The sequence below is a fragment of the Cebus imitator genome, unplaced genomic scaffold (assembly GCF_001604975.1).
Source record: "Cebus imitator isolate Cc_AM_T3 unplaced genomic scaffold, Cebus_imitator-1.0 Scaffold12, whole genome shotgun sequence".
Taxonomy (NCBI): Eukaryota; Metazoa; Chordata; class Mammalia; order Primates; family Cebidae; genus Cebus; species Cebus imitator.
Genome location: NW_016107327.1, coordinates 7,855,331 through 7,867,392, shown reverse-complemented (window position 1 = coordinate 7,867,392; position 12,062 = coordinate 7,855,331). Strand labels below are relative to the sequence as shown.

Sequence of the window (12,062 nt, the reverse complement as noted above, 5' to 3'; positions counted from 1 at the left end):
AATTTTAACCAAAATAACTTCAGATCCTACTTTGGCAATTTTGCTGAGATCTCCCTTTGATATTGTAGGGTTATCATCACATTAGCTTTCCTGTGTATGTCCAAAGAAATTAAAATACTCTGTCTTACAACAGTACATGCTCTGGGATGTGGATGGGTAATTGGGGTGGATTTTATACACCAAGAAAAATATAATCGGCAGGAGCTAGCATGGGTTTATTAGGAACAACTTGGAACAAAAAGGAAGACTATCCTCTTCCTTCTTCGACAGAATATTAATATGATTTATCAGGAAAATGCTATTGATGTAGTATAATACCAAACACTTAGATGAAATCTTTCATATTATACTTATGGACAAGTTGAAGAATTAAACCCTGGATGTGTGGATTCCAGCTGGTCAAGTGACCATTCCCAAAAGAATGCAGAGTCAATTGGTTAATGCCAGTCCAGAATGGGGTATTTATTATCATGCCTCAGGGCTTTATCCTCAGCTCCACATTTTTTAGTTGGGTGGAAATATAGAAAGCATGCCTACTCATTTATCAGATGACACAAAGTTGGAAAGAATAGTAAAGGGACCAAGCGTAAACTTCCCCTTCAGCTGCAGGAAGTCTGCAGAAAATCAGCAGACAAAAGGCAGATTCATAGAAGAAAAGGCATACACAATTTTATTTTAATGTGTGTAACACAGGAGAATCACAGGACAATGATTACCTAATAACCCACTGGGGTACAGACGCTCATGTACCCTCCTTAAGGGAAAGAGAGATGTGGAAATATGGATGATTTTAAGGGGAAAGGTAAATGGTTGTTAGGCTGATTCAATGGACTTGGAAAACACACAGTGAGTCCTGGGACAAAATATTTTGGGCCCACAGAACAGAAAATGGTTTGTGACAAGAGTCTGTCCAGGTGTCAAGTGTGTTGACAGACTTCAGTCTTTCTTCCTGAAATATGAGTTAAGTTAATGAAAACTCATGGAAGAAACCAGAAGTAGTTTTTCATTTTTGGCAAGCCTGGACATTGGGAAGATAAGTGGGTATCAGAGTAAAGTTTCTTCTGGCATCTGCTGGTCTCCAAGGGCCTTTCATTTAAAATAATCAGCATACCAGGGTGCCATATTTTGGGGTGAAATTCCCTGGTTTTCTCCAATAGTAAGTGCCTCCCATGACATACTTAGAACTCAAAAGGGCCTCAGCAGTCTGGAATGATGGGCCAATTCTAACCAGACGAAATAATGTTAAGGATGAGGGTATGGTCCTATAGTTGAGTGGAAAAAATAAATAAAGCTTCAGCTATGTGACAAGTGGCAACTGGCTTAGTAGCAGGAGGTGTAAAAAGGCTTAAGGTTGTCATCAGCAGTAAGAGCAGGGTAGGTTAGAGGGGGTATGGCACCTAAGATAGCTCGTCCTGTTTTCACCAAGTTCCAGTGTCTAAAGCCGGGGTCCATGGCACCTTGCTCACGTAAGTCCTCACGTGAGTGTTAGTTATGTCTTTAGAAGACAGTAGACCAGCTATGGTTGTTCAGAAAGAGAGTAAGACTTCAAAGGGACGTGGAACAGTCACATGAGGAAGGATTGACCAGGACAGTGAAAGGAAGAGCTGGAAAGGACATGTTTGTCAGGCTGGCGTGTGGGAAAGGGGTTGGTCTTGTTCTCTGAGACATAGGGACAGAATGTACAGAAAAGAGGAGAAGCAAGAGGGAGCTCTATTTTAAATCATTCTAAGGAAGAAGTGTCAAATGTTTAAAGATGAAACAGATTGCTTTAAAAGGAGGTAATTTCTCTTGTCACTGGAGGTATTCAAGAAGCTTCAGCATCACTGGCAGCTTATTCACCAGACTAATGCCTCTGCAAGCTTCATTTCCCCCACACCAATAACAAACATAAGCAACCTGACATGAGGATAGTAGCTAGTGCCAAGATGGAAGAAAATGCTCATATATGAGACTTGCTTGTTCCTGTTCAAGTTTTTTTTTTTTTTTTTAATTCCTTTCTTTTTTCTTCAACTATTAATGGACAGAGTCCTTGGTGGTCAAAATGCAAGCTTTTTGGGAAAATTCCACTAATAAATCAATCATCCAGAGAAGCCTAGTCCCCCATAAACTATTCAGAGTGCTGTTGAAAATTGTCAAGGAAACAAGACCAGGCTTCCTGGCCAGAAGCCATTTACAGACTAATTGAGGAAATAAAAATATCGCAATATATGTATATAAGAGCAAATGGCCAGGCACGGTGGCTCACACCTGTAATCCCAGCACTTTGGGAGGCTGAGGTAGGTGGATCACTTAAGGTCAGGAGTTCAAGACCAGCCTGGCCAAGATTGGGAAACCCAATCTCTATACAAAAAAATACAAAAAATTAGCTGGGTGTGGTGGCAGATGCCTGTAATCTCAGCTACTCGGGAGGCTGAGGCAGGAGAATCGCTTGAACCCGGCAGGCAGAGGTTGCAGTGAGCCAAGATTATGCCACTGCACTCCAGCCTGGGCAACAAGAGTGAAACTGACTCAAAAAAAAAAAAAATCGAGTAAGGTTTTTTTTTAAAGGATGAATAAAAGAAACCCATGATTATATATAATAAATTAAAATATATACCAATATATATAAAGGGAACATTGCCTTTAAATGGCAAGATCAATGATGATGCTTTTATCTCATTTTTCTGACTTCCCCAAATTTTCCATAATTAATTTATATCATTTTTTACAATTAAAAGTAAATGTGGTTTAAAATGTATTTATACACACACAAAGAGTGGAATATTATTGGCTGCTGAGAATAACAGATGTGAAAGTCTCTTGCAGCTTGTCCAGGAAAATGTTAAGCTTAGAGTTTTGCTGTTGTGAAGGTAGATTGTTCAGGGGGACATGAGAAGACATGTCAGTGTCAAAATGCACAGCATGGGGAAAAGAGTAGGCGTGGAAGGGGTCAAGCATGCCCAGCGTTGACCAGCAGGCTTTACTGTAGCTGAGAACCTCAAAACTCAGCTTATATGTGCTGTATTGGTGTTATGGGCTCACTGACATTATATGCCCGTCTCTATCACGTATCTTTTACACTGTTTTGTAACTTGTCTGCCCCCCATGTTTCATGGGACTGTTAAGTCACAGAGCAGCAGGGACTTTGTCTTGATATCTTTGTATTTCCAGCATCTAGCATGGGACTCTGGCACACCATAAATGCTCAAAGGTGCTCCGTGAATGTTTGCACAACGTTCTTAAATGATGCCAGAAGCAGCATGAACATACGGGAGGCTATCCAATGAAGAAAGCCTTAATATGAATGATTGAGAGGCTTGGCCCTTTACGGAATTGACCTTTGTAGTGAAGGATTTGAATACATAACAGGAAGGCCACAAAAGAAGTTCCTGCAGTGAGCCTGCTGGGAGATGATAAAGCTGTCTGGGCACTGGCATGGGTGAGGGGAAAAGGAAGAGCTAGTGGACTGGGCGCAGTGATTCACACCTGTAATCCCAGCACTTTGGGAGGCTGAGGCGAGCGGATCATGAGGTCAGGAAATCGAAACCATCCTGGCCAATATGGTGAAACCCTGTCTTTACTAAAATGCAAAAAATTAGCCTGGTACAGTGGCACGTGGCTGTAGTCCCAGCTACTCGGGAGGCTGAGGCAGGGGAATTGCTTGAACCCGGGAGGTGGAGATTGCCATGAGCTAAGATGATGCCACTGCACTCCAGCCTGGGCAACAGAGTGAGATTCTGTCTAAAAAAAAAGGAAGAGCTAGTGATGCTGGGTAGTTGGGTGCCATTTTAAGTAGTGGCAAAAACCACAATTACTTTTGCACTGACTTAATAAAACCTTGCAAAACTAACTTTTCTGAAAGCCAAGTTAAAGAGCAGATGAAGAGTAAATTTAATAACAATGTCTTCTTTGGTTATTTTCTGATTTCAGACTGCATAAACCAAGAACCCAAAGATAGCAGCCCTGCAGAAGAATGTGATGGTGAGAAAAGAAAGCCTCTCCTCCTCCTTTCCAAGTTGTGGGGTTTCGTTTAAGATATGTGAGCCCCATGCTGGGTAATGCAGTTTCCAGTTTGGGAAAGTACGGGTGGAAGGAGTGGAAGGAGGACTATTAAGGTCAAATCAGCTTCTGTTGACTGCTGGCTGTATGACCTTCAGCAGGTGACCCTGCTTCTCCAAGCCTCAGTTTCATCATTTGCTAAGTGAACATAATAACCAAGACCCACCTCATAGGGCTCTTAGGGAAATACTTGTAAATGTCTTATCACAATGCCTGGTAAATAGCAAGCATCCCATAGATGAAGGCTGTTATTATTTTTCTCATGTATAAAGTGACCAACAAGTTGCATGGAATCTCTGTTTCTAAAATGTTCCCTGTCCATAGGGCTCTCCTTTTTTCAGAAACCACATCCCTCCCTGAGAAGGCCAGGGCTGTGGTTGTCACCTGTGGTAAGCTGTGTGTATGCCAACTGGGCTGCGCAGTACTTGCGCTCTTTTTGCATTTCCGCGGCTCCAACCGCAGCACATTTGCCTTTGATTGTGGCCCCTACAGATTGCGACAGCTGTGTGATGACCCTCCTGAACGACCTGGCCACCATGGGCGAGCAGCTCCACCTGATCAAGTCTCAGCTGCAGGGCCTGGGTGTCAGCACGGGGCTTCTGGAGCAGATGAGGCACGTGGAGACCCAGGCCAAGGACCTGAGGGTAAATCCCCTGTGTGTGGCCCAGAGTAGACGTGTGGGGAGGAGATGGTGCAAGAGTGGATTCTCCATAAGCAGGAGGGGAGAGGTTGACTCCTGAAAAGGCTCAGGGATTGTCCTCCTTCCTCTGATCCAAATGAAGATAAGATTTTTCCTGGTGGAAAATCATTTTTGTGAACACACAAAACTAACACATCTAAGTGAACAATACTTACTGAACATTACCAGGCTAATTTTTCTCATAGAGCCTTTATTTAGTTCAGTATCTTGCATTCAGAAGTATCAAACACAGGTTTGTATTAAATTGATATTGACTTTTCTTTAAATGTTGGATAGAATTTTTTCCAGTGAGGCCATGTGAGCCTGGAATTTTATTTGTCGGAAGTTGTGGTTTTTTAAAATAAGCCATGAATTTAATTTTCAAAGAATAGGTATAAGACTACAGTATTTGGCCTATCTGTTTCTTCTTGAGTGATATTTGGTCATTTGGACCTTTCAAATAATGTGTCCATTTCATCTAAATTACCAAATATATTGACATAAAATTGTTCATAATATTCCCTTATTATCCTTTATACATCTGCAAAGTCTGTAGTCATGCCCTCTCATTCACTTTCTGATATTGATAATTTATGTCTTATCTCTTTCTCTTATTTTGGCTAGAGTATTATTAATTTTATTGATCTTTTTATTTCATTGCTTTTATCCATTGTTTTTCTGTTTTCAGTTTCATTGATTTCTGTTTTTATCCATTTTTTTTTCCTTCCTTGTGCTTGCTTTGGGTGAAATTTGCTGTTCATTTTCTGGTTTCTTAAGCTTATTTTATTGATTCAAAATCTTTCTTGATTCTAACCTAAGCATATAATCCCATCAATTTTAGCTGTATCCCACAGATTTTGCAATGTTATGTTTTCATTCTCATTCAATTCTATGGATTTTCTGATTTCCCTTGTAACTTATCTTTAACCCATGTGTTATTTAGAAATGTATTGGCTGGGCGTGGTGGCTCACACCTGTAATCCCAGCACTTTGGGAGGCCGAGATGGGTGAATCACTTGACCCTAGGAGTTCGAGACCAGATTGGCCAACATGACGAAACCCCTTCTCTACTAAAAATACAGAAATCATCTGGGTGTGGTGGCGAGTGCCTGTAGTCCCAGCTACTTGGATGGCTGAGGCTGGAGAATTGCTTGAACCCTGAAGGCAGAGGTTGCAGTGAGCTGAGGTGGCGCCGCTGTGCTCCAGCATGGGTGATGGTGACAGAGCGAGACTCTGTCTCAAAAAAAAAAATGTGTTATTTAACTTCCAAATTGGGGATTTTCCAGATAACTTTCTGTTATTGGTTTCTGATTTAACTCTTTCATGGTCAGAGAACACACTTTCTATGATTTTAGTTATTTTAAATGTGTTGAGGTTTGTTTCATAGCTGGGAATGTGGTCCATTTGGGTGAATGCTCTGAGTACATTTGGATGAAAGGTGGCTGTGGGGGTATCCTGAGAAATAATAGAACCTAAAGTGCCCCACAGGGCAGAATCAGGCTCCCTGGGGGCAAACAGGGGATGCTGTGCCCATGAATGGGGGCTAGAAAGCAGCCTGGAAACTGCCCCATCCTCATTGTTACATGATGGCCATATGAAAGCCTAGAAAAGCTACAGGGGCAGGAAAAATCTACAGACCTAGATCTGTGCTGGAATGTGACATCCTCTCAGCGCCATTATGGTATACAAATCCTCAACTGCCAAAGTAAGGCCCAGTCCTAGACCGCAGGTGGGGGGTTCCACTGGGCATGGTGATAACCATAAGTGCACCAGACAGGGCCCGGAGGGTGCAGAGAGAGGGGAGCTCCCATCCAGGATGAGCCTGCAAGCGTTGTCAACAGGCAAGAAGACAGACACCCAACAGAAACAATAGTCAGGAGATGAGTCCACTTCAGATAAAATGAAAACAATAGGACAATCTGAAATTTACTTTGCAGAATAACACCCAATAAAAGGAACAAGAAATTAGGAAATTTGAGGGGGGAAACCACCAGAAATCAAACAAGAAGAGGTAGATATGAAAAGACCCAACTGAAAGTCATAGAAATGAACAAATATACTTATTGAAGTAAGAGAATTCAGCAGATGACATCGGCTCTGGTCTAGACACCGTGAACAAGGCTTTAGGGAAAGTTTAATAAGTACTTTTGGGCTGAGGGTTGATTCTAGTGGCTATAGCTGAGTATATGTAGGAAAAGATGATTCTAGAAAAATGAGTCTTTTCTATCCTCTTGGATAATTTTAGTTCAAGGTTTATAGGCTTAATATGGAGAAGAGGAGGGGAGAGCATTTATGTTTTGAGGAAAGATAAGGAAGCCACTTGGTTTGCTTGGATTTCATCCACACAGCCCTGCAGCCTCCACCATTCTGCACACATGCCGTGTGCCACACCCTGTGCTAAGGGTTTTACTCAAGTCTCACAACCTCTTCATGAGGAACATAGCATTATTCTCATTAAACAGGCTGGGAGAAGCTGAGCAACGTGCCTAAAATCACACAGCTGCCACATGGTGGTTCTGGAAGAATTCAAATCAAGAGCAAACCCTAGACCATGCTTTACCCACTCCACCTCTTATCCCGGTGTTCTGCTGACAATCTATATAATGACGTGCCTCCCTCTCCCCATACTAAAGTTAAAATAGAACTATCTTGCTATTTCACACAAACATGCAAAAATTAAGAAAGATTGAGTATAAGAAGGGAAGTAACATTTTTGAATGTCCATGTGTACATGACATTTTAAAATACATTAGCTCACTTATCACCAAAACCAACCCTGCAACTAAATATTATAATCCCCAATTTACTAATGGAGGAGCAAGGCTTAGTGAGGCTCATCTACTATGTGGTAGACTTAGGGTTTGGACCTCGGCTTCAAAGCCTCTGTTCTTTTACCCAACATGGGCTCTGACATACATATTGAGGTAATAATACCATTTTTTCTCTAAACTTTTTCAATAGATTAATACTTTTTTCCAAAAAAGTGAAAATAATCACTATTATAGATATTACATACAGCAGTGTCTAAGAGTCTAAGAGTAATGAGGCAATTTAGCCTAAAAAAAGGGCAAGGTACCCGGTCTGTGGCCCTGAAGCAGTCACTGATGAGCTATACAACCATGGACAAGTCACCTGACTTCTTTGGGCTTCCATCTTCTCATTTGCAATATGAGGCTGTTCAACTGCACGAGCTCTGAGTTCCCAGCAGTGAACAGATTCCTAATGGTTCCTTCAATCAGGTAGCCCTATGCATTGTTTTTAGTGTTGTCAGGTTAACAGCAGGTTTTAAAAAACTATATTTATTGTAGAATCTGGAAATTAATCAGGTAAGCAGTATCGCCCTCATTTCTACAAGGTTAGGTAATTAATTCCAGTCAAGTAGCTGTTGTCTCTTCACATTTGTTACTTTATTTTAGAGCCATATCACAATGTACGTCAGAAAACAGATTCCTTTGTAACTTATTTCAAAGAAACACATTTGTGTGTGTGTGAAACTGACAATGGTCTGGCCAAATGACTCTTCATTTTTAACCCTGTTTAGCAGGTTGACAAGGCTTAGTCTAAATTGATACTGTAAAGTGACATTCATTTGTGTTTTATTTCCAGAATCAGTTGCACAACTACCGTTCTGCCATTTCAAATCATGGATCAAAACTAGAAGGCCTGGAAAGAGAACTGAGTGATTTGAATCGGGAATTTGAGACTTTGCAAGAAAAGGTAATGTGTTAACGTCTATTTAATTTTTGAGGTTTTTTGTTTTCAAAGTATTTTTATTTGTCCTCATCAACTTAATTTGTTCCTAATCAATTTGTCTTTCATATAGGCTCAAGTAAATTCCAGAAAAGCACAAACATTATACAACAATGTTAATAGGGCAACCCAAAGTGCAAAAGAACTGGATGTGAAGATTAAAAACGTCATCCGGAATGTGCACAGTAAGTAGAGTTACTAAGCCCAATTACATTTTTTTGGTTACATAACCTTCATTGTACACTAAAATAATTCCCTTTAAGATTTCAACATTATGCAAAGAATCCCATACTGATACTAAAAAACTAATATAAAACCTCCATAAAAGTTTCTGCCTTTTTTTTTAAGTGGCTGACTGGAGCCCAGAATTCCCAGTTTAATAAACCACTTGATGTTTCCTAGTTCTCTTGAAGCAGATCTCTGGGACAGATGGAGAGGGAAACAACGTGCCTTCAGATGACTTTTCCAGAGAGTGGGCCGAAGCCCAACGCATGATGACGGAGCTTCGGAACCGGAACTTTGAAAAGCACCTGAGAGAAGCGGAAGCTGATAGAAGGGAGTCTCAGCTCTGTAAGGACGCTCCCGAATTCTTGCATCCAATCCGTTCTAATTGATTTGAAATAAATGTGCAGAGTACAATGTAGAGTTCCCTGCAAAAAAATATTTGCAAAGATTTAATGAGACCTCTTGGAGATGGGACCCCAGTCTAAACATAACATTTATTTATGTTTCATTTACATCTTATACACATCTCTTGAAGGTAATTTTATACAATAACAATTCTGGGCATGAGCTTTTTTTGTGTATGTGAGACAGAGTTTCACTCCATCACTCAGGCTGGAGTGCAGTGGTATCATCTCAAGATGGAAGGCCTCATGGGTTTCAGCAAATATTATTGTTAAGAGCATCATGTGGTGAAAATCGGTAGTCCCCGGGAGACCCAGAGCCTTTTCTCCAAGTTACCAAGAGGCCATAGGATACAACAGTTTACCATCATGCAAAAAAAAAGGTTCTTCTAAAAGTTAGATATTGTTGCCTCTTTTTCTTTCTGAGCATTTTTCTGATGCTCATTCACCTCTTTCCAGTTTTCTCATTATGTCATCATTAATGGTCACCTCACCACTACTGAATTTTTGAATCACAAATTGATACTAGCACTATTACAGATTGAGTGTCCCTTTCCAAAATGCTTGGGACCAGATAGTGTTTCAGATTTTTTATTTTTATTTTTTGGCTTTTGGAATATTTGCATAGACCTCTTGGAGATGGGACCCCAGTCTAACCATAAAATTTATTTATGTTTCATTTACATCTTATACACGTATCTTGAAGGTAATTTTATACAATATTTTTAATAATTCTGTAAATTAAATGAACTTGTGTGTGTGTGTATGAGACAGAGTCTCACTTCATCACTCAGGCTGGAGTGCAGTGATGTGATGTCAACTCACTGCACCATCCATCTCCTGAGTTCAAGCTATTCTCCTGCCTCGGGCTCCCAGGTAGCTGGAATTACAGGCACCTGCCACCACACCTTGCTAATTTTTATATTTTTAGTAGAGAGGGGGTTTCACCATTTTGGCCAGGCTGGTCTCAGATTCCTGACCTCAAGTGATATGCCTGCCTCGGCCTCCCAAAGTGCTGGGATTACAGGCATGAGCCACCATGCCCAGCCTCTGAAACGAACTTTTGACTGCATTTTGATTGCACCCTGTCGCATGAGGTCAGATATGGAATCTTCTACTTGTGGCATCATGTCATTGCTCAAAATTGTCAGATTTTGAAACATTTCAGATTTTGGCTTTTTAGATAAGGGATGTTCATACTTGTATTACAAAAACAAAAAAATGATATACTAGAAATTAATAGAACACATCAAAAGGTTTGACTAGAGAAAATGCCTCATTAGCTCAAAACTGAGAAATGTTAGTTTGGTGCTTACTTTTTTCAGATACTGGTATTTATTCTTTAAAATGACATATCAGTGGTAAATGTAGACACTAGCAGTTTTCTTGCTTAAATTTGTATTCTTCAAATTGAATATGAGTCTTGGCTTTTAATTGTAAGTATGCAGTATTCACAGTGGAAGGAGCATGCACTGTACACCCTGCAGCCAGCTCATGTTCAAGTCCTAAGCCTGACTGGCCATGTAACCTTGGGTCAGTCCTCTCATTTCTTACGGCCTCCATCTCTTTATCTAAAACATGAGAATGATAATTATTGTTTTCCAGTGGAAGTTAAATGAGGCAACATGTACAGTGCACATAGCAGGTCTGTGTCGATGTGAGTTTCCTTTACCATCCCCTCCAAAGTTCAAGGAAAACCATGACATGAGTAGAAACTTTATTCTCCCTCTGTAGTCTTTATAACCCAGCTTCAATATGCCCGTCTGTCAAGTAGAAAACATGAAGTGATGTATTACAGTGCTGAACCGGATAAAGACCTGGCAGAAAATCCATCAGGTGGAAAACAGTGGGCTTGCTGACAGTATACGGGCTTCTTTAAACGAATACGAAGCCAGACTCAGTGATCTTCGTGCTGCGCTGCAGGAAGCAGCTGCCCGAGCCAAGCAGGCAACTGGCTTGAACCAAGAAAATGAGAGAGCTTTGGGAGCCATCCAGGTGAGTTCACAGTTTGAAGCTGCACACTTTCGTTAATAAGGATGAGAGGAGCAGGGATCTTTATTATTATTAAAGCGGCATAACCAGGCACCTGTCTGTACATCTGATTATAGCACCTCACACCCAGATCAGACAAGAATGAGGCATTAAGTGCAAATCCATGGTCGTTTCTACTCTTCAGCTACCAGAAAAGATTCTGAACTTAAACCACAGACAAAGCAGCGCAAACTGCTTCACCTGCATCTCTGGCTCAAAGAGTGGAGGAATAACATTGCCAAGTAGATGAGAAATTAATATTACTGTAATTAATTCAAATGATTTATTATGTTTTCAGTAATTCTTTTTTTGTGTCAGATACGTAAACATAATTATCATAATCACCCTAGCAAAGACATTTTAAGCCATTATCTGCTTTATAGGAAATAAGTTAAAGTACAGGCCACATACAGAAGCTGCAATGACAGAATTTAGAACTCTGGATTTTATAGTTCATGTATTTTTTTTTGTATATATATTTTGTATATATATATTTTGTATATATATTTTATATATGCATAAAATAAATATATATGTATTTCATATGTGTGTGTGTGTGTGTGTGTGTATGTGTGTGTGTGTGTGTGTGTGTGTGTATATATATATATATATATATATATTCTTTTTTTTGGCACCACCATACCTGGCTAATTTTTGTATTTTTAGTAAAGATGGGGTTGCACCATGTTGGCCAGGCTAGTCTCAAACTCCTGACCTCAGGTGATCCACCTGCCTCAGCCTCCCAAGTGCTGGGATTGTAGGCATGAGCCACTGCACCCGGCCTTATAGTTCATATTTTTCATAGTGAACATTGTATGCTAAAACAATAAGGTCAGGTGCAGTGGCTCGTACCTGTAATCCTAACACTTTGAGAGGCTGAGACAAGAGGATTGCTTGGGCCCAGGAATTTCAGACCAGCCTGGGCAATGCAGTGAGAC

General features: G+C 40.5%; 1 protein-coding gene across 4 annotated transcripts in view; it reads left to right on the top strand.

Annotated features, from left to right (window-relative positions):
• The window catches only part of LAMA3 (laminin subunit alpha 3), a 265,798-nt gene that overhangs the window by 203,003 nt on the left and 50,733 nt on the right, over positions 1-12,062 (top strand). For all 4 annotated transcript variants that reach the window (XM_017498569.2, XM_037727996.1, XM_037727997.1 and 1 more), the window contains 6 exons: positions 3,910-3,960; positions 4,531-4,682; positions 8,324-8,434; positions 8,541-8,652; positions 8,870-9,037; positions 10,892-11,088. In XM_017498569.2, the coding sequence (XP_017354058.2) occupies positions 3,910-3,960; positions 4,531-4,682; positions 8,324-8,434; positions 8,541-8,652; positions 8,870-9,037; positions 10,892-11,088 (791 nt within the window). The remainder of the gene's footprint in view (positions 1-3,909; positions 3,961-4,530; positions 4,683-8,323; positions 8,435-8,540; positions 8,653-8,869; positions 9,038-10,891; positions 11,089-12,062) is intronic.